At 42.6% G+C, this 27353-nt stretch overlaps 1 protein-coding gene across 1 annotated transcript in view; it reads right to left on the reverse strand.

Moving 5' to 3' along the window:
- CLYBL (citramalyl-CoA lyase) overlaps positions 1-27353 on the reverse strand; it is a gene marked incomplete at its 5' end in the record, with an annotated part of 178837 nt that overhangs the window by 21166 nt on the left and 130318 nt on the right. The window contains 3 exons of the mRNA XM_082009527.1: positions 1211-1304; positions 3108-3209; positions 6820-7008. Of these exons, the coding sequence (XP_081865653.1) occupies positions 1211-1304; positions 3108-3209; positions 6820-7008 (385 nt within the window). The remainder of the gene's footprint in view (positions 1-1210; positions 1305-3107; positions 3210-6819; positions 7009-27353) is intronic.

The following is a 27353-nucleotide window of genomic DNA, read 5'->3' on the forward strand; positions in this document are numbered from 1 at the left end:
TGTCAAAATAATACTCCTGTGAGGAAAAAAAAAAAGCTGCTTTAGCAAAAAAAAACCCCACCCCAAAACCTCTCTTTTAAACACTAGCTTATAACGTCCAGATTTTGATTCAGTTCAAATCAGAAGTTGTAAGCCTGAAGTCAGCGGAAGTTTTGGCTGGTAAGGACGGTGGAGTTGGGACTAACTATTTATTAGATATTATTATTTACTGTATGTACAGTGAGAAGCAAGTGAAGCTGTATACAAATCGATATATTGGGTACAACTAAATGGTTAAAAAATTCACACTGAGAATAGAATTGCACTTTCCTTGGTTGTGATTCCTGTCACAACTGATGTCCTAAGCTGAATATTTACGCTTTTAGTATTTGGATGAAAAATGATGGTAGATGACTTCTGAGAAGAAGCAAAAGTATTCACAAGACTTCATGGGCTCACAGTGCACCAGCTAAGCAACGTGCTCACGTGAAGACTGGTGTGTAAAAATAACAATACGTTCCCTTTCCTTAGGGTCATTATTTAGACACAGATTTGCAGTTTGTAAGGAATATTTTAGTAAAGCAGTACTAATTTTTACATTAACATACTTATTTTTAATTTAAGTGTTGATAACTCTGAACTATTATCTTTAAACTAAAACAGATTAAGAAGCAGCCTCTCATAAAAGAAATTTTGAAATACTTTTTATTTGTGAGGAAGACTAATAGTGCTTTTACATAAATACGTGGCTGTACTGACATGGGACATATTTAAAGTAAATTTATGAAAGCAAAATGTCACAGGAGAGTATTTGTGCATGATGTCAAAAGCCCGACTGACAACTGTCTGTAAAACCATGATGAAGCAGACAAGAGGATTTTAGGACTTTAAATGTATTTCTTAAAAGCATGCACATGGATATCATATTTTTAAATAATTTCAGTGACTCAGCGGGTTTTGGGTTGTTTTTCAGTAATTTTTGGTACTGCATGGCAGGAAGCACAAGGAAGTGTCAGTGCCCTGTAACACGCAGGGACCACGTTTCAATTTGCCGGTGAGACATTCTGCACTGAAAAAAATTAAGGAGAAAAGTGAAAATGTAAAATGCAGACTCAAGCGTTGTCACTACTTTAATCATTGCCGTCAGAAAAGCAATGGACATCAATCACACCCGGCTTCTCCAACGCAAATGACATAGGTTAACATTTATAGTAAAGACGCCGGTAACAACCTATGCTGGCACGGAAATCCTCTCCTCCAAAGACGACTGCGTCCAGATGAAAGCCAACCTGGGAGCCTGTCCCCAGCGCTTCCTCGCAGACAGCCTTCGGAGGAGAAGAGAGGATTAATTGCTGGGGAAATGCAGGAGGCAGAGAGAGGCTACAGAGGATGTTACAGCAGCGCAGCGTTACCCAAACCCTTCAGCTAAAATGTCTCGTACTAAGCAAAGCCGTTGCGGGCGCTCGACCACGCACGCTGCTTTAAAGTGACTCGGCAGAAGGGAAAACATTATCTTTCCCCAAGCACCTGCATGCCCAGGCTGTGTAAATACAGGGCAACGCGGCCGATTCCCCACCTTTTGATTGACACAGGGGTATTACCCTGATGGGTGCTCCAGATATCTGTGTAACAACACGAAACCAAACGTTTGTCAAATACTGCTTAAAAGCAAACAAAAAGTACCAAGTCTGGTGAGTCTGACATGTAATATATCTGCACGAGAGACAGAAGTAAAGATCAGAATCTCTTTTGTTAAATAAATGATCTGAACGGTTTCAAATGGTTACGGATTCCTTATATCCGACAAGGATTCCTCACCGGATTGCCAGTTTAAAGTCTTCTGCTACCTAAAAAGTAACTAAGGAAGTTAAAAATGCAACAAGTGCTGCAGAAAAGTATTAAAATAAAAGCAAGCAAAACTTTGCTGCTGTAGCTATTCTATAAAGAAGTGCCTTTCCCAAACATTACTATTTTATATCGATGTTTGGCTAATATTGACATTTTTTAGGGCTAAGGTATGTGGAGAGAGACCGATGTAATTACAAGCTCTACTAGTGGGTGTCCTTCCGTGGCGGCGGGTGGGACAAGAAATGATTCTTAAATTATTCTTAACCCGAGTGCTTTAAAAGGCAACTCTCCCGCCAACACCAGGGACCGCAATACGAGAAATTCCACTATAAAATACCGTAGGTGAAGAAAACACTCAGCCGGTTTAAAACAGGATTTAATTCCGTGTATGCACACCGGACAGGAGCGTCTCTGCTTACTGCTTTATCGTCTTCCCAGCTACGTTGGCGTGTGTCGTACGGTAACGGGCTGTACCAAGCGCGCGGGCTGCCCGCGAAGCCCGCCGGTACTCCTGCGGGCCCTTCCGAGGCGTGCGTCCTCAGCTGGCCCAAATCCCTTCCCTGGGAGCTTGGGAGGGGAGCGCTGAATCCCGAGCGCGTGCACGAGGTCTCCCGTTTCATCGCCACGCTGCCTTGCCCTTCCGAAAAACCTGGACTTGGTAGTAAGGGCTGGGGAGTAACTGATGTTAAAACGCACGATAAAAAGGAGATTTGATCTAAAATTGCCCTAAAAAAGGAGCACGCTCTTCAGATATTTCCTATTTTCAAAGTTAATTATACTTCTAATCTTGGCATTAAACACCCCATCACACACAGAAAAAGAGGGTAACATGAAATTATCAGTAGAAACCATTATAAAGATGCCGGTTTAGCAATAGTGAAATGATGATTAATTCTTTTTGCTCATTAAACGTCACAGAAGAGTCGAGTTCGATAGCTACGAAATAGCCACGTGTATTGCAACACTGTGAGTATTCCAAAGCTTTGGAGAAACAGGTTTCCATTCCAAGTGTGTTAAAAATGCTGGCAGTAACGCAGAGAGGTTTTGTTATTTGTCATGGACTATCCGGAATTGTTCTGTCACTGAAATATTTTGAATTTATGACGGCCTTTACAATACCAACATGAGAGTCCAACATACGAATGTTTTAGGGGATTGAACAATGTGTTTAGTCTTTTTTAATCTCTCTTCCTTGCTGAAATTAGGGGGAGACTGGGGAGTATTCTGCTTATCCTAGTTTGCTGAGATGGCAAAATATGAACACTTCAAGACCTGCTTACCTTAAAATTGAGCAAGCCCACTGCAGTTTCCACAAAGGGGATAAAATTCATTGGTTCTACAAGTGTTCGGCCTTTTAGGTGATGTAGGAATTTGTCTGAAAACTAAAACTAGACAGTATGAGCTATCAGAAAGAAAAAAAAAAGAACATATATCTATATCTATATCTATATAAAACAGGTTAAATTTTCACCTGGCTGTAACAACACCGCTCCCCACCCCAAAACCTCATAATAAAAAATATTAAACCAGCTTTTAACAAGGCCGGCGATTCGAAACCGCAGCATTCCCATACATTTCTAAGTTTGGAGGCTGGTTTGCAAAAAAAAAAAAACAAACCAAAAATCTCCAGGCTTAGCACCTCTCACCCTGGCTTAGTGAAATGCAAATCCGCGGGCCCTGGAAAACAATGAAGTGCTGCTGTACCTGAGGTCCGGTTTTGTTTCAGGTCCAGCACTGCCATCACTGGAAGTGCTCCCCAGCCTTCTAAGTGGCATCCGTATTATTCATTACGGCACCATTACCCTTTTGTTCAATAGGCTTTTCTTCATAATTTTTTAGCTTACCTAGGAAGGCCTTAAAAAGGAAGTTTAATTCTTTGAAGACCAAAGCTTGCCAATTTTTTCCATGAGACCAGTTCACAGCTAGCTCTGAGCTGCCAGTGGGGTAGCCCAAATTCCAAAATCTATCATCTGGAAACATACAAAAGCTCTTGCACAGATTTTTCCCCTTTCAAAAGGGGAAAAAAAAAAAAAGGGGGGGGGGGGAAAACCCTCAGCCCTATATTGTAAATCTATTATGTCTGTCCAAATCAAGCAATTTGCACAGAGATAAACATATCGCAGGTATGGCAAAAATATGTTAGTAAATAAAGACAAAAATAACATATGCATATATTTTAAATTTAAGGAATATTCGACTATTAATGGATATCAAAGGAAAGGGAATTTTAATCATCTCTCCATTCAGTCTCAGTTGGGTAAATCATATCTAAGAGATTTGCATAAATATAAACCATCAAAGACTTTTCATCTTCAAAGGGGGTTTCAAGACCCTATAAGCTTTGTACTGTAATCATCGCAGGTCACAACCCTGCAGGAATAAGGCTGCTATGGCAACATAAAAAACTAATGCTTAAGGCTTAGCATAATATTCCGACTAATAGAAAGGAAACTCATTTTAAAAGCTGGCAGCCTATTTACCAGAAGCTGGATTAGAGGTGTTATTTCCCCTTTTAGCTTCCCCCCACCGCCCCTCCCCAAAAGAAGGAAAATCTAATCACCCAGATCTTGAAAAAAAAAGCTTTCCAGCAATTTGCAGTAACTTTACAATTAGGCCAAACTAAATCACAGCTTTCTTCGATGAAGAATTCTGCCCTTCCCATCCCTGCTTTGCATCGTCACCATGGCCCTCTCAGTAACTTTTTTTTTTTTTGAGAAGAGAATTCCACCCAAAAATGTGCCAGGAGGAAAAAAAAAAAAAAAAATCATCGATGCAATTCACATGTGCGAGTGTACAGTATGGCAGGTACAGAAAACAGGAAACTTCATACAGGCAAACGCAGAAAATGAGGTAATATAATGGCATCAGCATATATTCTTAAGACTCCTATCTGATTTTTATTTTTAAGTGAAAAAAAAAGTAAAAAGCGCGTCCGTGTTTATCTCTTAAGTGCAAGCTAAAGCAGCAGAGCTCTTCTTTTATTTTAAAATATTTTAAAAGTCATACTCCTGGGATTCTTGCTACCTTTAGTTTTGAAGGTAAGCAACCAAAAAAAAGCACATTTAATTAAATATTGTCTCCCTTCGTCTCCCTTTCAAAAAATTTGCAATAAGCACCAATAGAAAAGGTAACGAGTGGAGAAGTTGCAATTAATTTTTTTTTTTTTTTTTCCTCTCCCCCAAAAGGAGACGATTAAATGTTTCCGGCCCGGTAAAGTGTTCATTTCAGGGAGAAAGGGGGGGGGGGGAAAAAAAAAAAAAAAAAAAAAAAAGAAGAAGGCGGAGGGAAAAAAAACCCACAAAGCTTGGGGAGGGGATGAAGTAGCAAGGCCTCAGCAATTCTTTCAATTCCAGTGCACACCCAATAGTGTGTCGGGAAGAATGCGCACTGGTCGGGATTTGTGGGAGAATTGTCCCGCCACAAAGGAGGGAGAGTTACGCTTGTTATAGTCCAATAAGCCATGCCAGTCAAACAAGTACCCACACTCGGGACAAAAGGAAAGCAAGAGATTCTCACACAAAAGAAAACAAGTAAGCCCATCTTTTAGTTGTGCATCAGCCTCCAGGTTTTCTGCTGCACATAAATAAAAATGAAGCGTGTGTGGGGGGGTGAGGTACGGGGAAGGGGCGGAAATAAACGGCTTCTGGGAGGCTGAAAAATCACGCTGGAGTGAATTTTGGGAGGATTGGGAAAAGACGGCAGCGGCGCTAAGCAGAGCGCGCTCTTTGTGCGCAGCGGTCGGGCAGAGCGAGAGGGAAGCAAAAAGACCACGAGGCAGAAGTTGTTGGGGCTGGCTTGCTCTCCGTGACGGGAATCGAAGTTAGCGAGAGGGACGGTGGAAGGGGACGAGGGGACAAAGAGCCCCTGCATCCCACCGCGCCGCAAAACCTACTTGGTGGCATCGAGGGCCCTGCCATTTTGCAAGCATGAATATTCATTATGGACAAGTTACGTCCAACACTTACACGGGCTGTAAACCCTGAGAGGTGTCCTCCAGTTAATTTAATTAAGCGCTGGTGGAAGGGGACGGTGTCCCTTCCGTCGTGAGCGGCAGAGGCCGAAGGGGCAGCGCCACGGAACGGACGGGGCTCGTCACGTACCCCACGTATTCGCTCGGTCGTGCGCTCGTGCCCGATCTCAGTGGTTTGATCAAGGTTAGATGCTGAGATTAAAATAGATCCTAATACGTCCGCCTGCCTTTCACCACCGCTTGCACGCGTGCTAGTTGCTCGGCTAGCGCTTTCCAAAAATATAGAAGTGAATAATTAAGCATTATTCCTTTACTGGCATGCTACAGCAATAACGGCGTATCTAAGCAAACGTCCCCCTTTCTTGACGATTAAAACAATTATAGCATAATTAGGCCTATTTCAAAGTTTTCTTAAGTAATTTGACATGCCAACCATTTACATTTCAGGTTTTTATTGGCTGAAAAGTCAGTCGTGAAACACAAACACACCTGTCAGCAATTAAAAAGGAAGAAATAGAGAACTGTTCAGGAAATAATATCTGTGCTAATTAAAAACACTAGTTAAAAGCTTCCTGTTTGTTCCTCCAGTTGCCCCAAGGAGTGACCTTCCCCCCCAACCCATTTTTTCATATGTCGCTAACATGGTTCCCCCATCTCCTGCTTGCAATGCTTGTAACTAAGGCTCGTGGACAGAGACAGTCATTTTGCTCATTAGGATAGTTAGAGAAGAGTCAGATACTTACGCTTCTGTTTTTGATAATATGACATCAATATCGGTTCTTTGTTGACTGTGGGAGAAATAAACCTGGTTTTCCTTATAAATGCAAGGTGTTCCACGTGTGCTTTTTATACAGCACATCTTACACACATTTAAATGGATGCACTTCCCAGTTACTTTAGCCAAGCAACAACATTATACGGTATTTGCAGCCTTCCTCATAACTCAGAGTCATTCACCTCTACGCCTGTGTGAACTTGGCCCAACAGCTTCAGTCAAAAGCTACTGTGTTGTTGGTACTCACCCATCTTATTTCTTCAACATTTTCAACCTTTGGCAGCATAATGCTTGAGGGCAGGGTCTTGGACTGCAAAAGCACCTCTAGATCTTCTTCTGCAAGACCGCTGGACACAGAGTTTATCCTAACACACTTTTCGGCATGGCCAAAGTCAAACTCTTCAAGGGTTTTCACAACGGTCAGTCTTGCTTCTCTCTATAATATGTATGAGTTCAGAGGCACAAGAAAAGAAAAAAAAAAAAAGCATATTGTCTATTGACATAAAAATGCACTGAGCAGAAAACTTGTTGAAACAACGTAGGGAAAAAGCTAGACAGCCAGTATATTGGTGCCCCCAAAATGTCTGTCACTCTCGGACTTTTATTGAAGCAGTCATCACCAGCGCCTCGCAATTTTACCTTCCTCATTTCTTTATAACTGGTAAATAAAATGTTCGGGTTTTACGTCTAGGTATTTCTACACCACCCCTTGTAGAAAACAAGACTTTTATGTCCACTAGTGCTGAACATGTCTAATGAACACAAATCTTTATACTAACCACAATGTGTTGCACTAACCATCTGCACTCACAAAAACGGCATGTTATTGAATTTCCATAAAACAATTAATTTTTGTAATTCACCTCTATATTGCCTGGACGTCAGTAAGCACAGATGTATCTATACACTTATTTGGTTTTGCTATATAAATCTTCCTTTTCTCCATGTATCCAAAGTCTATTAAGGCCCGTGGTAGAGTTCACAACTCGTGTGTGAAAACAACGCCAAAATAACTTGGAGATTTTTCTTGAACCGCATAAAAAGCTCTTCTCCTGCTGGCACAAAACCAAATCTCCTAAGACACGTCTTTCCCGTGGCCGTTCGCTATTTTTATGGATGTAAATTTACAAATCTGTTTAATAGCTGATTTTCATGAAGACGACTTGCTTTTCTGAAATGAAACGGCCTGGAGAAGAAGCTGCGGGGGGAAGGAGGGTGCTGGGCTCCCTGCTTCCTGCCAACTGCAGTTTCAACCCCAAATTCCTTCTACTCGCCAACAGCCCCTAACAAATTTGCATTGTCAAAACGCACACTTATCAAAAGTCATTTCATTTGTGAAGAGTTTTTATGGGGCTAATAAAACTTTAAAGCTCCTGACCGACGGAGGTTCGGGAATGACTTTAACAACACGCAGTCGCTGAATAGAGATGCTTTTCAAGAAAACAGGCAAACTCAAGGGGAAAAACTTTAAAAAAAAAAAAAAAATCACCAAAGTTAATATCCAGGCTAATACCAATCAGCGAGACAGCACATGACAGTAGATTTAAACCAGACGGATGCAAATCTCTGCCGGCGAGAGGGGCAGAGGTGGTTTCCCAATGTGGTCTGAGTTAAACAGCGTGAGGGAACAGTAGCTTACAGTTGTCAGGTCCCATCAGAACAGGGTCTCCCAGGCCCGTTTAAGACAGCTCTTGCAGTGTACTGATTTACAGGGCTGGGACCCCCGATAATTAGGGTAAGTTTAGAGAAAAGCAAGTGATGGCTCTAACTGGTTAAAGGGAAGGAATAATGAAGCAGAAAGTTGATGAAATCTGAAGCAAACAGCCTTCAGCGTGGGGCTACTAGCCGCGCTCCTCCGAAGGTTGGGAGCATATGCCCCTTAATCGGCCAGACGGGAGCAGGGCGCGCACGTACGCATCCCTGTGCTGCCATCGCGGGGCACGTTCGGAGGTAATTTCTGGAAAATACAACCCGAAACATTCAAACTGCTGTGAATGGACTCTGACCGGGGCCATTAGGAAAGCCACACAAAGATGCATGCAGTTTACTACAAACATGTCCAGCTGGAAGACCGCTCCGACGCACAGCCGTCTGCGACAGTCCTTCCGAATTAGGTAAACCAAACCATATGATGCCATTACCGGGTAATACAAATCCCCTGCGTCCTCCTTCGCCGACCAAGGGTAACGGGTTTCGAGGGCTGGGCCGAAAGTTTCTGGATATGATGCAGAAGGGTAGCTTAAAAACACGCTCCAAACCGATTTATGCTTTTAATTAAAGTCAGATTATCACCGTTTCAGCACACACTGATCCAATTTGCAAAAGAAAGATCTCCCCAAATTATCCACTAAGGCAGCATCCAATTCCAACTGAAGGCACATCTCTAGCACATTTACAGCCTGATTTGTTATGATTTTTTTTCAGATTATAATAATGAGCAGTAGATTGTCTCATTAGCTATTTTTCTCCTCAGGCTCCAAACTCCCTTCCCAAAAAAGACAGATCATGTCTTTCTAGGTATATTTCCATACAAAACACTTATTAACAGGCTGTTGCTGTTATCAATTTACATAAACTAAATGTGCAGCCCTCTGGTACGTATCCCAAAAATAACCAACAACTTCACTGAATTTATACCAAACCAACAAACGTGGGGAGGGGGTTGTTGTTTTTTTCCCATATTTTAATAGAAAATATGTTGCTATGTTAGTTAACACACCCATGCCATCTGTTGGGTTGAGAATTGATGCGTTTTCTTAGAACCACTACGTTTTAGATCTGTCTACCTAGACACCCCAGGAATGGAAACGTTTCCCTTCCATGATAAAATACTTCTAGTCACTATGGTTTCCACATCAGGATTCAATTTATATTTTTAATTGTGGGACAAACGGAGAGGACCCGATTGCCAAAGTCGGAGCTCACGAGGGGTCTGACTTGGTGCCTACCCTTCCTACAATGGAGAAAATCCCACTGCCAGGCTTTCAATAAAACGTTTCATGGGTAAATAAAAAAATTTACTAAAACCTCTGACTAAACGTACTCTAAACGTGGAGGAGAGGGAGAGCCCTTTCAGCAGCGAAACGTAGATGTTATTCTTCTTGTAGGATCTGTGCGAAAAGCTAAAATTTAAAACAAGGTAAACTACTTCAACATTGTAATAGTGGAGAAAAAAGTAGTCCACGATAGAATAAGGTCTTCATAGTGGTAGATGCAAGAATAAACACATTTTCCAAACTGCGTGTAAAGTCCCTGCCAAGAATGGTCAAGCTAGAATTTTTACGGAACGGTGAAAGAAATTATTTACTCTGTTCTTCACACGAGAACTGCAACATCGCATAATACTCTGTCATGAATGAATAGCTGATAAAGAAATAAACCTGATCGTTAAGTAAACGATTCCTTCCCCAGGTAGCTTGGGACGGTGGTACCCCCACTGGGTCTCGCGTGGGTTGGGATCTTTATCAAACTGAAGAAGAGAGAAAGGCAACAGTGATATTAAAATACGCTAAATTTGCAACCTGTGCTGGAAAATCCACTGGGAGAAAAAACATTGGTCAGGGTGGCTACTTAGCACCCCTTCTGTATGACTCTGAGGAGGACACGGGAAGATGTTCATTACCATGTGCAGCTACGCCAACTGGAGAAGATAAAGGTTTCAGTGACGCAGCATCGCCGACAAATCCACCACTACCCAGACACACAGACACTGAAACGGAAGGCGGCGAATACGCGTGTTGCCGGCTCGGTTGCCACCCATTAAACCTAATAACTAACCATCCTCCGGAGTTCCTAGCTCGGAATTATCAAATCCGCAAAGAAAACAACATCCGTCCACTTTTACACTCCAGTGGAAGAGGTGGTCCCTCGCGGCGGGGCTGCGCAGTCTTGCCATCTGGAGAATAAATCGAGTGTGAAGTACAGTATAGTTTTGGGACCAGGCTCCGTGGCGGCAGCCCAGCAGTTAGTTCATTAGTCCCAAACTTGCGGGGATTAGTGCGGTATCAGCTCTACTGTCGGAAGGGATCAGGCAGGCGGAGTGCGAGACGCGGGGAAGGGGGTGACGGCGAAGAAGGAGCCCCTCAGGCTTGTTTATAAAAGCGCACCTAAATAGGTGCCTTTGGGAACAGTATTATCATGGTCTCCTAACAGCTGAATCAGTACCTTTCCTTCCTTTTTCCCCCCTTTTTTTCTTTAAGTTATGTGCCAAGACATAGCAATTTCCACTTGGAAACAGGAATGACACAGAGCTGCAAGCTCAGCCACCCGCTCACCCTGGACACAGTGTTAATACAGCAATAATGAAGCAAAGATCGTCAGATTAACAGAATTCTGTGGACTGCAACAGCAGACAGAAAAATGACATTTTCTTCTTTCTTTTCAACTGGTACCATACTCCACAAACCAGTTTTCCAGCACTGTGATTTCTAGACCTGCCTGATTTTGGGAACAAAATCTCTGTTTTGCTTTATTTTTCTTGCCTAGTCTTACCCCCTTTATTTTTCTCAAGACCTTCAGGTCTTAATCATAGATTCTTTGGGTTGGAAGGGACCTTTAAAGGGTATCCTTTATGTATAGATCTCATCCTGTTAACACCTTTTGGTAATAATTCTTCATGTGGAAATATAAATATATGATGCACTAAAATGGCAGGCCAGAACCTATCATCCTCATCGCCATAATAAGTTTGCATGTTTCAAACGGCAGAGGAAAAATTAATTACTATAATCACAATTCAAGTTATTTTTTGTGACAGGTCTGACATGGTAAAAACATACGATTACATGTTAATGTTACTTCCCTGGAGTGGTTTGTTTACAGGACTTGGTGTTGCTGAATTTTTTTGTCACTTGTATTAGTGCATACCCTGTGAGTGTGTCTCTCAACTAAGATTCTGCAGAGAAGCACATATATACCCACAGCATTACTTGGGGAAAAATGAAATTTCTGCACAGGGAAAGCCTGACATTTTTTACACGCTTAATTCTCCATCAGTGAAGTGAGGCCATACAGAATGATACTGCATTTAGTTTCAAAGTCACAGATGAGATTGGCGAGAGAAAAGACAAATTACATTTGGTTTTAAGGAAACAAAGAGAACCGTACGGCAGAGCACAGTGTTTCTGAGAACCGGAGGCGCTTGCTTCACGAGACCTGCCTTCTACTTTGCATGCATCAGGTGCTTGTGAGAGTAAATCTCTGAAATGGCAAATACTTATTTCCAGTTAGTCTTGTTAGACTGAAAAACTGCTGTAAAATACGCATACCTCGCAAAGCCTTCAGGAAGCTGTTATTAAATAATTTCTTAGAGTTACCTTCGAGCAGATCATCAGTTGAGGAGTTTTTAAAGACTTAGGAAGTTTTAAAACACGTTTTCTTTTCGTTCAACAGGGAACAGGCCAAACCCCCCATGTAATCCCAAAGGAAAGAAGGGGCAGGAGCGGGGAGGAGGAGGGAGAATAGGGTCTCCATCCTGTATGTCGGTGTTTCTCCTCTGCAGTTCAGGCGGACGCACATTTTAGAGCACTGCGAGATTCCGATTTTTCCGCTACTCTTTTCTGAAACCCTCAAATTCTTTCTTTAATAATTATTTGGTCCATTCAAGCCTTTTCTTTTTTATAGCAACCTTTTCACTCTTCTGAAAGAGAGAGTCTTCATGACATAACGAGTCATCTAACTCTCTGCATCTCCAGCATCTGCTGCTTTTCTCCCTGCTCTGCTTAATTGTCTTTACGTGCAGTACATGGTCTAGCAACGCTAAAATGAAGCAAACTGCAGTGGTCAGTGTTATGAACTAAGCTGCAACTTAATTACACTCTGCTGAGGAATCTTAATTTCTTTGCCCGTTTTCCTAGAAGTTTCATTTAAGATCTAGGAACGCATCAGTGCGCCTATCAACAATATTTATCCTGTATTTTTAAAGGACAAGATCTCTTAAAGCTGTTTATGAATAGCTGGGAGATGCTTGCTGCCAGGTGAGCTTAGCAAGCCTCTCCTTCCCTCTACCAGCGCGGACGATGCGGATCCTGAAGACATTAGGTGAGGTCTATTCAACATCATCGGAGTTGGACAATTTCCAGATATGAGGATGGGGTGATGGTCTGTCTTGAGATGCCGTGAACGTGGGGAACCAGAGAAAAAGAACCCGAGGTCCACCCCACCGGCAGTCCAGGACCCAGGGCTCATGGATCCCCGTAAAGCTTTAGGGGTGCTCAGCTATGTAAGCACTACATTTCTGCTGAGCTGGGGTATCCGAGGACGTGTTTATTAGTGCAAGAGCAAGCCATTTTCACAGGCTGTGTTTAAGATATTTTTCTGACCTGCCTGTATCTCACAGAAATTTAAACAGAGGCCAGTAGGCTGCTAGAATGAATTGGCATGTAGAAATATTCACGTAATCTGAGGATTTAGCATAAATATCTCAGTAGCAAAAATAATACAGCATGTTGTGTGTGTATACATGAACACAGAGACAGGCTTATACCTTAAGACTGTGTGTACAGAAATATTTCAAAAGGTTTTCTAATGACAGTACTATATACAACAGCTTCAGTAAATTTTGTTCGTGTACGTAGGCAGCTATTCTTCTGTCTGCCAACTTTTATAAACACTTACAAAAGAGACGTAAACAACCTTTCAATTAAGACAAATCAAGCTAACACTAATTTAAGCTGGCTGCAAGATGTAGTCTCTTTACTTCTTTCCCTGGCTTTCTGAGGATGCTTTTGGTTTTGTGACAGATTAGCATCACAAATGAAAATTCTTTAGAAGCATTAGTGTTAATTAGTCTTCCTGGACAGTCCGAATGAGCTGCTGCACGATGGAGTGAGACCACAAAATATTCAATCTGATGTATCAATTAAACAAACAAAAAAAGGCTTTACATTTCTTTCATCCGGCACCTGAACTTAACTGTGTGTTACGTTTATTTTTTATTTTAAAATATTCTAGTTTAAGGTATATTTTCTTGGCATGATGTAATAAGTTATTATGGAGAATGGGTACCTTTAGGCACCCATTTTTTATTTTTATAAATGTATTTTTTTGTTAATGCTGATAATGAAATACATTGCTGTCCGCCAAAGTACATCTGCTTTAGCAAGTTACCCCCGTTCAGCAGCTGATTTCAGGTGTGGTGATTCTAAGTGAAATTCGGATCACACGTTTTGAAGATCGGCAAATGGGCGTCACCAGAAGCGCCATTTAATTACTGCCTCAATTATTTAATAAAGTATTTGGAAAAAAAAAAATAATTAAAGCCAACAAAGTAAACATTAAACCGTGTGGGAAGCTAAAGGCAAGCTAGAGGCAGGTTTATCAGAAAGAAAACAACTGGCCAGAGGCTTACGCCTGCTTGTACCGAAGGAGCCAGCATCTGCCCCAAGCTGTGCAGAAGCCCCTAAGAATGAAGAAGGCATTAAGAAAAATCAGGTCACCTGTGCCATGGCTTCCTTCATCCCTCCTCTTTTCTGGAAGAGACTTTTCCCAGTCGATCCACAGTCTCAATAAATCGAGGTGTTTCGAGAGAAAACTTGGAACAACTGTGCATGGGGTTTGGTGTTGTGCAAATACCGATGAACAGCTCTTATCTCACTTTTCCTAAAGTGCTTCATCTGCACTGGTAAATTAGCAAATTAATATTCTGTAACGTGATCAAAATCCCACAGAATTCCCCAAGTCCAAGTGCTTACAGGTCACGACCACAGTAAAATCCTACTTGTGCGAACAAGCTCTCATCTCATTCTTTTCAACTTACATTTTAAAGTCAAGTGGTGTCACCTCGTAGATGCATGTGTGTCCATGCCGCGGCTTTAGCCCAGGTTTTATGACGCCAGCTGGTCACTCAGGTGTCATACGCTGAGCAAGGCACCCCCAGGATGTCCTCCCACCGGCTGGGTTCTTCCACCATCTAGAAGAGGACTTCTTAAACCTTCTCATCTCAGGGGCAGCTTTTTAAAGCAGAGATTATCTCATGCAGCCCTGTGCTCCTTTCTGAGACCATGTGATTAATTTCGGTTTCTGTTTATGGACCCTCTGAGAAGATCCATACCATCAGATAACTTAGCTCCCAGCTTCACCTGAAGATCTCAGGCCCCAGCTGCCCACAAGCCACAATTGCTCATTTATATCCAGACTCTCCTCTGGGGGAGTGAATCCCCCATTTCCTCCCAACCAAAACACAGGTGTGGTTTTATTGGAGATGGATCTCTGCAGGCGAAACGCCCAAAGAGAAGTATGGGCAGGACTGCACCAAGTTCAGCTGCCTCCACCCTGCTCAGTCCCGTGATGCCGCTCTAGCAAGGCCTGCGTACCTTCCAGCACTGACACGTGCCACCCTGCCATGCCCCAGGGCGTGCAACAGATATCCTCAGCTGAAGGTTAAACCCCGCCGTGTTGATACGGCACACTGCTCATACTATTCCAGCTGCTGGAACGGAAGAAAAGCCACCCAGAAAAACAATCAGTGGGTCCCTCAAAGCCCCGCTGTGTGTCACGGGGAGACCCAGACCCATGTGCTACGTAACCATCGCTGCAGTCAGTCTGCCCTAGAGGTTTGCCCCTACGCAATGTGGACACGAGCCCCTCTGCCCCACCAGGTGAGGGCACCAGGGGTCTCTCCTTGGATCAGATGCATTTAGCATTGTAGAAGTAGCCTATAATTACAGTAATTACTTCCATGGGAGAACAATGTTAGGAGACCACGAATGTAATTTTAGATGTTTTTAAGTTTAGAAGCTTGAAAGAAGTAGATGACAGACGCTCTGAATACATAGCTCTCCATGGAGATGTTGAACACAGGAAACTTTGATCTAACAAGCTTCACACTAAACTGACACAACTCTTGCCTTCCTGCAAAGCAAACTTGTTTTATATATGTGTTTCTCAGCCAGTGCTTACCTTAACAAAGACACACCTCACTATGCTGGATTTTGCCAGAAATCTTTCTTCTTTCTCTACCAGAAGGGCTTCCTTCTGACGGAGATCCCACTTGGATGGGCGCCTGGGGTGAGTCAAGGAACGCAAACATCCCACTCCACCCCAAATGCAGGTTTTAGCACCTCCTGTAGGCAACATTTTCTCAGATGCTCCTAATGATGTGACGAAGCCCGCTACCACTAGCTGTTCGCTCTTGGCAGAGTCCCTGAAGGATGGGCAGCAGTTCAAAAGCAACTGCACCCCCTTCTTTCCACCCCCATACCCCCAAAGTGGGAGAGGGGAAACAGCACCAGAATGCCATGTCCCGCACATCCCTGCAGTGACTAGCCAAGGCAGGAACTGAGCCCTCGTATACAAACCAAGATCAACTCTATGAATCATGTACTCATGGCAAGGAGAAAGGACCTTCTAGAAATGACTTCACTTGTTTGCTGTGGTCTAAACCAAGCCTGACAATGTGAATTTTTTCCTGCCTAGACCTATGATCAATGTTAAAGGAACTGAGAATTTCTCCAGTTTGAAAGTGGGACCTGAGGAGGTGGTTGTTTTCTAGGTCAAATCTCCCGTGTCAGTCCTATGGTTGTAGTATGGTATTTGTGCATCACTTATAGGTGTATTATACTGGTACAATATAATACACATCTTTATAGACATGTAGAGGATAATTTTGAATTGATTATTGGTGTTCTTCAAAACCTTTTTAAGTTCCTCATTTAGATATTCCTGATTGCAGTGGAACGAATTACTGGAACTTGTGACGTTTCTTTCCCTAAGCTTTTCTTCAACTGTAGTTTTTTCCTGATGAAATCAACTATTTTTAATGCTAGGCTGACTGAGAAGGTGCTCCTTAGTGGGGCTGCTGGAATATCTGTAAAGTGAGGTTGGTGCATAGTCCCCAATAAAAGGATAAGATAAATCAATGTATGTTTATTTCTGCAAGATCTAAGCAGTTCCTCCATCTTCTGCTTATTCTCACTCTGTGCCCCATTTTCTTCTCCATGGAAGCATTTCCAATGCAACTGTTTCTCAAGCCAAGATGCAAACTGGATCACTAAAGCAATCATGTTAGAAAAACTCAGGTTTATTTTGTTTCTGGGTGGGAGAGTAGGATTTTTTTTACCCAGACCATTTCAGCAGTCCCGTTTACAGCATGGCCACACAAACAACTGCATCTCTGCAAGCAAGGGGCTTGCAAAGGACAACAATAAGCAGTTAGGAAGGGCAACATGGAAAGAGGAAATTCTTGAGCCGTTTTTGTTTTTCCCACTAGCTCCAACGAGCTAAGCACCCATCATTTCACTTGTTTTGTGCTAACGAGGAGTGTAGCAGGTAGGATTCAAGCAAATGCCTGCATCCCAGAACAACCATCGCTGTAAGCCCCCGTTCTTACATCCATAGGTACTTACCCGTAATGTTACCGCAGCATAACCGGCATCTGGAAGCAGGGCACCATGTTAAACATCAATTACTTGACTGACACAACTTTTGCTTTCCGTTAGGTTGCTCCCTTCATAACATTTGTCCAGCCCTCAACATGCGGGCTCCTTCACCTGTGTTTTTACGTTACCTACTGTCAGATCTGTCCCAGTCCAAATCCGACATGGATTTCACCTACTTCAAGCAGTCCGTCAGGCTTTAAGCTCAAATTCTTTACATCTGCCTTACATTTTCTCTCACTTTTTGGACAACGACTCTGCCAAATGCAATGTCAATAAAAAACTAATTAAGATGGGTTTAGCTTTGGACCATTCCTTAACACATACAATAAATGCTGGGGCCAGCCTGGGCCCTGCCTTGGTACCAATTTAACTACTTTGAATTTGGTTAACACCAATAACATTAAGTTGATGCTAAGCTTTGGCATGCATCTCTTCGACAAAGTGCTGCTAGCAGTCGAGTTTATTTTCTTGTGTGAATGAACTACATGGACTATCAGGATTTTATAGCAGTATAATTGCATTCATACAGTACTGCTGCTTTGGTTTTATTACATTAATTTTAAACCAACAGTGATAAAATGGAATTCAGTATTCACAAGTTTGACATCCATTAAATTGCCGTTCTTGTTCATGGTATCCCAACTTGCTTTTTGTGCCGTAACTGTCTGGTCTAAATATGTATTTAGCAATTTTTTGTCCCTTTGACTTGATACGAATCTCCTTAAATCTGAACGAAGGACTGCCAAAAGAGATTAATGAAAATGTGTCCTACTTACCTAACAAAGTCCTTTTAAGCAAAACTGTTCTGCTTTACTTGCTAAACTTGTTTATACTTTTTGACTGCCATGGTAATAATGTGTTTTGTATTGAGACCAGAAGGTAGTTTTTCCCCTAGAGCACTCAGAGGCATCTTCTCCAGCCAGAATCCCCACTGCCATCACCTGCATCAGGTGCAGGTTAACCCTGGTGGGACTCGGGTGATGCCCCCTTCCCTTTCCTTGGCAGTGACTGCTCCGTCTGCTGCCAGCTTGCCACCGAGCATTGTGTCCATCTGGCAGCCACCCCTACAACCTCTGGAAGCTCCCTGCTCTGTTTGCTCATTCCAGCAGGGCACCGAGGCACTGTCCCCACCGGTGTGTTTGTGGTGCTTCTGTTGGTGTGTGGTTATGCTGCTGGACACAGCAGGCCGTTCAGGTCCTTTGCTAGTTAAGGTGTCTTTGCTTTTGCTTGAAATGGGGCTGGGGCCAGTACAGTCCAAGGTGGTCCTCACACTGCTTGTCAAGGGTTTCGTCTACATCTAGAGAACTTATTTTCTGAGGGCAAAATACACAGTAACATCAGTGCTGTTCAGCTTTATTGGTCGGTGAGTTCCCTACCCATTTCTCTCCCCACTCTTTCATTTGGCATCCAATTGTCAATAAGCTTCCCAGAAAGTCGTCTCTGTAGAGGCAGTAGGTTTCTGCAGCACAGGTGCAGGAACAAGTCTGTTGTCCCTCTTGAGCCCACTGGACTACTCTGATGTCTGAGGGTGCTGTACCAGGTACATCAGTACCAGAAATCTGTTGTAAAGTGTGTATCTTACCAAAGTCTCTTTCTTTCCTGGTTCCTCATTCGATCTATCAACTTCCCCAGCAGGCTTCAGGCAGAGCCACAGAACCGCAGAATGGCTGAGATTGGAAGGGACTTCTGGAGGTCATCTTGTCCAACCCCCTTGCTCAAGCAGGGCCCAGAGCTGGTTGCCGGGACTCAAAGGACCTCAAAAAAAGGCTGTTGAGTATCTCCAAGGATGGAGACTCCACAACCTCCCTGGGTAACCTGTGCCAGTGCTCAGTCACCCTCACAGTAAAAAAAGTCTTTCCTGATGTTCAGAGGGAACCTCCTGTGTTTCAGCTTGTGGCCATTGCCTCTGGTCCTGTCACTGGGCACGACTGAGCAGAGCCTGGCTGTGTCCCCTTTGCAACCTCCCTTCAGGTATTTATATACATTGATGAGATTCCCCTGAGCCTTCTCCAGGCTGAACAGTCCCAGCTCTCTCAGCCTTTCCTCATAGGAGGGATGCTCCTTCATCATCTTTGCAGCCCCTTGCTGGACTCTCCCCAGTACGTCCATGGCTCTCATGTACTGAGACCTCTGGCATTCTCTTCCAAATGATTCACAAGGTTTAGCAGTCCTCTCTGCTATTTGTCAGAGGTCTTTGAGCATATTAAAACTGCCTACTTTTTCTATTTCTGAAAAATTTTAAGGTCCATTTAAAAAAAATTACTGGTATTCAGCACTCTAGTTTTTCTTTTTTAATTCCTATGTCCCTTCATGCTCTCGGCATCACCTTTTCCAATACAATTCTCATTTCGAACGGAGTGATTTGATCTTTGCTTTAAGATAATTTTTCATCTGTTGCTTATTTGGCTCTATTTCTTCTTGACCAGGTTTCACAGCTTCAGATTCTGTGTTGGCAGTTTCTTGGCCAGTTTTCCTTTCCTGTTGACCAGATATAATCTCTGCCAGTATGGCCAGCTATCACTGGCCAAGCAAGAATCAATCATGCTTAATCTTGCTAATATAAATCTACACTTACCACAAATGTAATCCTCTCGGAAATTATCATCCACCCTAACATAAACTTAGCCACATTTTACGAATGCTTATGAATATTAATTAATTATTCTGATCCACTTACATGCACGTTTGTAAATAGACGGCTATCAGGATAATTAAAATAGCAAGACAAGAGTAGCAAAATGGCTTCAGTCTAGCAGCTCTGTAAGTACATATATATTTGAGAACACCGCTTCTGCCCGTGTTTCTCAGGACAGGTCGCTGTTCGACTCCATACGCATGTGGACCTACTTTCCGGCTATTCTAGTTTCACATTTGTATTGCAGGATGGCTGCAGAGCCACAGGCAGGTTGAACCCCATTGTCCTCTAGACCATTCAGGCTTAGCACAAATGCACGATCTAGCAACGAGAGCTTTCACTCAAGCCAATTCTGCGTGCCCAGTTCAGCTCAGCTTTTTCATCCTGAACAATGGGGAAGCAAGGGGGATAGCCTAATATTTTATCCTCTGTTTTGCCTACGTAGTCTTTGTCCACCAGCGGTCTGCAGTATTAAAGGCAAACCTCTTGCATGTAATAGCTTTCAAAAAGCCTTTCTCCTGTAGACAAGGAGATGATGAGTAGAGTCACTGTTTGCTGTTAACCTAATCTGTTTTTCAAATGAAGATGCCTTTGCTATCATCTGTATAACTCATTCTGCTCCTTCTGTGTCTCCCCACACCATGGCACGCTCTCTGGGTTGAGTACAGGACAAAATTTAGAAAATTTGTTCTTCTGCTCTCCTGTCTCCCAAGGATCACCCCCTCCCTTCGAGCTTTGCTTGTACTTTTTTCACTGCTCCTAGCCAAACAAGTTATTGAAATGTTTTTGTTTGTTTTTTGCTGTTTCCCTCCCTCGCCTTCAGTCGATGTTTGTAAAGCATTTAACACTACACCAGGCGGGTTAATTTACTGCACTAGTAAAACAGGCTATTTGGAGTGTCTTGCAACACTGACATGTTTTCAGCTTGAAAATCAGATGTCTCCATCCCAAAGGAAAGAATTCTTGCCAAAGCTTTGTTTATATCGATGCCAGGTGCAATCTGGCCCAACAGTGGTAATGACATATGAACACTAAACAGTTTGTAAAAAGCATGCTTCAAAATGAAATCTGAATCCTATATATAAAGACCCAGGTAAGAGTCTTACTAGGAATTTGCCTGGTGTAGGAAAGTATTTCTTTGTAGAAACATTAATTTGGCTTCTGGGCTCCCTTTAGTGTTATTAGTGGCTTCTGATTTCAATTTTTTCATTACAGATTGTTTTTCTTTTGCTTCTGGAAGAGTTTTTAAAGCCACAGGTTTATTGTGTAGAAATATTTTAACAAAAATAACTGTAATTACTGTATTTAATACTTTATTTTGTACATGGCTCTTGCATGTACGATTAACAAAAAAATCCTTTCCTCTTTTTGCCTTGCAGAGCGCGACCCTGATTTGGTGAAAATTAGAAAAACTGCGATGCAATGCATATTGCAGCACCTCTTGGAAGGGAATTGCCAGAACTGAATTGCAGTAATTGTCTGACAACTGAAATGTCTTCTTCTTAGACAAGTTCAAAATAGCCTTGCATCCCTAAAGGAGATTTTTTTGGTTACTGCTGGCTACACAGAGGGGGGAAAAAATGTTAAACCTGTAGAAGAGTCCTGACCCTTGGATTACCCTCCCCGCCCATAATGTGAAAGCATCAGAAATCCTGGTAGGCTGCAACTTGCGTATGTTTGTCTGAGCTCTGTGACGGTCACATCCTCAGCGTCACTTTGCAAACTTACAGTCAGATAAAATTGTGGAAAACAACAGTGGGTTGACACACTGAGGGGTTTTTAGTATGAGCCCAGGTTTTGTTTGCAAATCTGTATTAAATGGACACTCTCCCTAAATCAGCGGCCGTTTACATGAAAATCTGGCCCTTAAAAATCAATGACATTTATGTAGTGATCCGGTTCTTCTCTCTTCAGAGGGGCAACGTTAAAACCAAGCAGCCGTTGCTGCTGCTGAGTATGTGTACGGCAGTCAGGAAGGTGCTTGGTGCTATCTATGTATCATACAGGCATAGAGCAAATCATTTGCCCATAGAGTAAACCAAACAAAAGCTGGGAGAACAACAGCAATAAGAGACTATTTGACAAAAAGCTATTCATGTGCGCAACCCATTACCTCACCACATACCTAAGTGTGAGCCAGTGGCTTTGGGTTTTGTCTTAAGGAGAAATCCGAGGAAATTTTCAGGATGCCTTTCCCATGTGATTAAGTAAAATCATGAGATCAGTATGCCTTTAAAATGAGACGTAAACCACTTAATACTTTAACGCAAATTTCAGAAATCATGATTCTTGAATCAGTGCCTCAGCAGAAAAGGAAAGACTCAGATTTGCAGATGGCAAGTTGCTTGCTGCAATCTGAAAGGGTCCATACTATAATGGCAAAAAATATGACTATATACACTTTCTTCCTGTGTCCATCTGCCACTGTTATAGTCTAGTGTGGGGGTGATTTTATTTAAATTTGGACAGTTTGCAGGCTGATTTCTCATTTCTGCAATCATTAGGTTTGTCACAAAAAGAGTAAATAAGATTCCTTTTAAAAAACAACTGCTGCCTTGGTACTGTGCGACTTAGTGAAATCATTGCAATAGAGTCCCTATTGCAATCTACATGCATCTGCTGCTGGTCTGCGTGGTATCTCATCCAGTGACTGTCTCAGTACTTCTATACATGGAGGGTCTGGGAATCTTTACAATGCTTCTAACTATTTTCTGAAATGGAAGATGCAGAATAGTGGTAATGACCAGACAGACCAAGAATAAAAGAAGAGAAATACAATAATAATAGAAAATGAGTAATGCAAATGGATATTTAATTTATACCATTTAAAGGTCATAGGAAGAGTCATCTTATTTTACTCACTTATTATTCACCTTCATCCAGGAAAATTATACACGAGCTTCCCACGGCTTCCCCCGCACTCATTTTGTAAGGAAAAATGTCAGTGGACAGAGGTATGTGTTTATCAAGACACAGAGACACCGAAAAGCCGTCGGGAGCCATGACTGCAAACACCAGATCATTCACCTTTCCCCTTGCTCAAAACTTGCCAAAACCATGACATATAGATGGATTTCCCCCCCCCCCCCCAGAGGGACTGATTTTCCTAGAAGAAGATTTTGTGCCTCCTGCCATCAGCCCTTCACCCCTGCAGAGACCGCTTGGTGAACCTGCCTCCCTGGAGCGGTGGTCCTCACGGACAAATCCCCCTGACCCAGGCTGGTCCCCTGTGCTATCCTCATGCCTCTGGGCTCCCAGCAGCACGGATGCACCGCAGAGTTGTCCCCACCGCTCTGCAGAGCCACCACCCAGAAGGCAAGCCAGCGGCTGCAGGGAACGGGAACAGCCAGCCAAAGCTGCCAGCTCTGCCAGGCTGACGGCAAAGGAATTGCAGTGAATAATGGGAATTGGCTCCTTAACAGGGTACATTTTTAAAATGGCCTGTGATGTTACAGGATGCATACAGTGGTTTTAGGGCTTGCAGGTCATTAGCTCAGGGGCTCTGAAAAATTAATATCTGAAGGCAGACTTTTAAAGGGTTCGCTTTAAACAGCGTATTATGTGAAAATGAGACAATGTCAAACTAAAAATTTTTAGAGAACCCCTCTCTTTTGCACTGCGGAAGGAGTGTCAGTGTGCAAGCTGGAAACTCAAGCCTATCAAGACAGTAAAGATTTTGGATCTGTGTTTTGTGCAATGTGAAAATGGGTGAAAATGAGGCAGCTGCCAATAAGGTTTCATCCTGCTTTGAGTCCCATGGCATCTCCACTAGTGAAGAGGGAAGACGAGTTTGGCCCATTGATTGGCAGTACCTTGCAAGGTATACATCTGGGTATAAATCATCTGCCCGGTCTAAGGACTAACAAATTTAGTCACCTTCTGGATGGCCACCTTATGTATTTTTGTTTTTTTTTCTTCTTTTTCCTTTAAAATTTAAAAGGAACTTTGATTTTGTTATACTTTGCATTCAGTATTTGCCCTCCATTGAAATGTTATTGATATAACACAGCATACATGTTTCTCTAAAGTCTTGAAAACAAGTGTTAAAGAGCACTGAAGAGTATTATTTTCTGTGGTTCTGAAAATACATAAACATGAATGTGTTTCTTTAACGGAAGAAAATAAATAATAGGCAGGAGATATTTTGCTACACAGTTCTGAAATTAGGATCTTTGTCTAAAGCTGATGTAAAAAATAAATTAGCTTTAAGCTATCTAAGATTTAAACTATCTATCTAGCATCTTTGTCACTTATTCTGTGTCAAGTGGGTACAGACTGCAACGATTCTGATAAGGAGGCTTTTCACATTCGCTTCTACCAGTAGTATCCCAAGATGGGTGTGTGTGTGTGTGTGTGAAGAACAAGGGTCATATTTATAATCTGGAATGCTCCAAAACGTATCTCTTCAAGTTTTCAGCTGAACTGAGATATTTATCTTAACAAGATCTAATTAGACCTAATTTCCATAGCGTATCAATTATTTTCCTCATTAGAGTAGCTAATGCCATGTTCAGATATCATGGCAATCAAGCTTGCGATTTCTGGAAAAACTGGTTAGAAGGCTTAGTATTAAGTGCGTTTCCAACTGTGAAATTTATCCTTCCGAGCAATGCCTTCCAGTTTACTCACTTTGTTCCAGGATTCGCCGCAGCATATGGCCACTGGAACCCATTAAATAACATGAAGTAAGACAAAGTCAGCGATGAGTCAAAAATAGCTGCACTAGTGAACCGCCTTTCAAAATTCTGTCTCTAACAAGAAAAATAATGAAGGAAAGGACATGCAATTAGAAGAAATTAAGGTCAATTTTCAAGCCGGGTTGCCTACGTGGTGGTTTTGAAATCCACGTCAGGCACCTCAAATAAAAGCCGCCTGATTGAACACCTGCAGCTCTTGGCAATGCACTTGCACATATAAGGCAGCCAGGCAATTCTTGTACACAAAGTCTCTACCTCTTGGTTTTATTTTCCCCAGTACCAAAAAGTCCTAAAACTCCAGGTCCTAATGGCTAGGTTTGACACGTTCCTTTTCCTCCTAAGGAAGACACCCCGTGTTTCCAGCGCGTGGCCATACGTGTGCCATGTATTTGTTGGACAAGCCCCATTTGCTCAGCAGGAGAGCGAAGGCACTTTTTTTACTACAGGAGCTCGTCACAATATATTTGGATTCCTCGCATCCGGCCTGAGTCACCTAAAAGTTAGGTGTCTGCTCTAAGTTTTTTTCTAGAGTTTTTCTACAGTCAGTAGCGAGAGGTGGGTATATCTGGAAGGAGATTTATCTTCTCCTAGACTAGCTGCCTAAGGCACAGAGATGGTTCGTCCTCCGGAGGCAGCCAGCTCCCTTGGCTGGATGTGCAGGCAGCCTCGGCAGCTAGCTGAGACCAAGCACCTTCTTCCTACAGAGCTACGGGCAGGCAAGGTGCGTCTCACGTCAGGGTTTTCGGGGCTGGTGGCTCCTGTCCCAGATGCGACATACAACATTTTGCTAATACGAAGGGTCTAAGCGCAGACCTTTGCTGCTGTAAGAATATCACATCAACAGCGGATCTTCATCAGGACGAGCCGAACGTATGGTTGCACTGACACGTTGCACGGCTGAGGGCAGGGAGGTGCTTTCGAGCTTTCACGGCTGTACCTTAACCAAACGCTAGCCAACTACATTTATTGCCTCTCACTTAAAATGCATCCACCGCTCTGAATGGGTGCGTTTCAAATGAGGCATAGGAAACACGCGAGTTTCTGAATAAACTGAATTCTTTATTTGATGCATTTTGAAGCTTTGCTGTTATTATTATTATTATTTGGTTACTTTTATATCCAACTCCCTTCATTTGCGAGTAAAAAGATGCTTCATCTGGCCATCCAAATAACATATTCAAACAAAATATCCCAGGAGATAAACAACTGTGCTCCTCTGACCTGCATTACGAACAATGAAGAGTTATCTAGAGTCCACAGACTGTACACACTGTGTCTGTCCCTTTATACCTAAGCACGCCTATGGATTTAATAGGCATATTCAGGTATAACGCAGATTGGAATCCAGCCACAAAACTCCTAATTGATTTAAAATTACATGGATGGTAAGGGTGCCAGAAGACAATTTAGTTTGCTCTCTTTCATACTGAGCTGAAGTTGTTTGGTTTCCTTAAAAGAAATAAAACTGATAATTGTCACTACAGTAAGTAAATATGTCTGAACACACGCAGAAAGCAGATCTATTGGGTAAGAAGGTTACAGAATCTCATTTTGTGGTCCATCTGCTCCCTCTTTGCTTCCCAAGCCAACAGACACTAATCTGGGATGAAGAAGCTGACAGGACATGGGGGAGGAGTAGACGGTCACGATTCCGACTCGTTTCAGCTTTTTGATATATGTGCTCATGCCATTGTGATATAACAGAAGGGAAATAATGAAGTGGAGTCAGAAGGACAATTCAAACAATCATGTATTACAGCAGCACTTAACTGTTCAAGACTTTCTTGTATTTTCAGTGCAGTTTATGTATTTTACCTCTAAGACCTGAGCCCTCAAAATTAATAATCAAGGGGAAAAAGAAATATTGCTTGAAAAGATTGTTAAGCAGATCATAAGCTGAAATAAACAGTAAAATAATCAGATTGAACTAAGAAACGTGTCCAAGGTACTCCTGTGGGATTTATTTTTTTCTAATTTCCATCTATGCTGATGGTCTTGAAGAAAATGTGAACATCACCCCAATAAAAATTTTCTAGCAACCCTAACATGCAAAAAAAATCAAAAGCAGTGCAAGAGGATGAGAACTAAATACGAAAGAGCTAAGGATAAAAACAAAATTCAAAGCCACGGACCGTCAGTGAGAAAGACAAAGCCGAAGCGGCGGTGTGGCTAACCAGGGATGGCAAATCAGAAAGGGATGTGCTATGTGACAGTGCAGTAGTAAAAAAACAGCCAATAGAGCTGTATCGTGTCACCTCCATCTCTGTGCAGCTCGGCAACAACAGTACTGCCAGTCTTTATTTCTAATTCTGGGCACCTTGTCATCAGAAAGACCATAATAAATAGAAACAAGAAGGAGCAAAGTAAAAAAGATGAAAAGAGATAAATACATATTGTTCGGCTTAGCTATAATTAAGACACAAGATGTGTACAAATAATTTAAGCATGTTAAAACTCCACTGAAAGTGCCAAGTTCTTGAATGAAGTAAAAGAGAAGTATCACTAGCATTTTTGATAAATACTATAAGGAAGTTACAAAAAATAAAGCTGTTGTCAGTGGGAAGGTGTGTCTCATGGTTAAAGCACCCAATCCAAGATTTTAAAATAATTTTGACCACATGATGTGAAGCACTGACACAGCACATGGTCCCTCTGCCAGGTGAAGGCTGTTCATACTTTCTGGAAGGGTAACTTCAGCCCAGGTCAGAGGCTGTGGACGTGCATAGAAATGACTGGACTTCCCTCAGCTAACCATGGACTTTTCATGGGTCCCTTCTCATCCCCTCTCCAGTCTCCGTCCTCCAAAGCTACCTGGTTGTCCTTGGATGTGGTTGCCCTCCCTTATGTGCAGAGCCATTGATGAGTCATGAGGAAGTTGGCTTAACTTTGACCTTTTGTTCACTGAACTGACCCAACTGATCCCAAGACATCACAGCCCAAGTCAACCACACCGAACAGTAGCACAGTGCTGCCGATCACCAGTGTTGGGGCTGACGTGGTGGCCCAGACATGTGCTATGGGAATCTGCGTGCTGATAGTGATATTCCCAGGGAACACCAGCATGTGGTGAGGG

The sequence above is a fragment of the Phaethon aethereus genome (genome assembly GCF_964289735.1).
Source record: "Phaethon aethereus genome assembly, chromosome: 1".
Lineage (NCBI taxonomy): Eukaryota > Metazoa > Chordata > Aves > Phaethontiformes > Phaethontidae > Phaethon > Phaethon aethereus.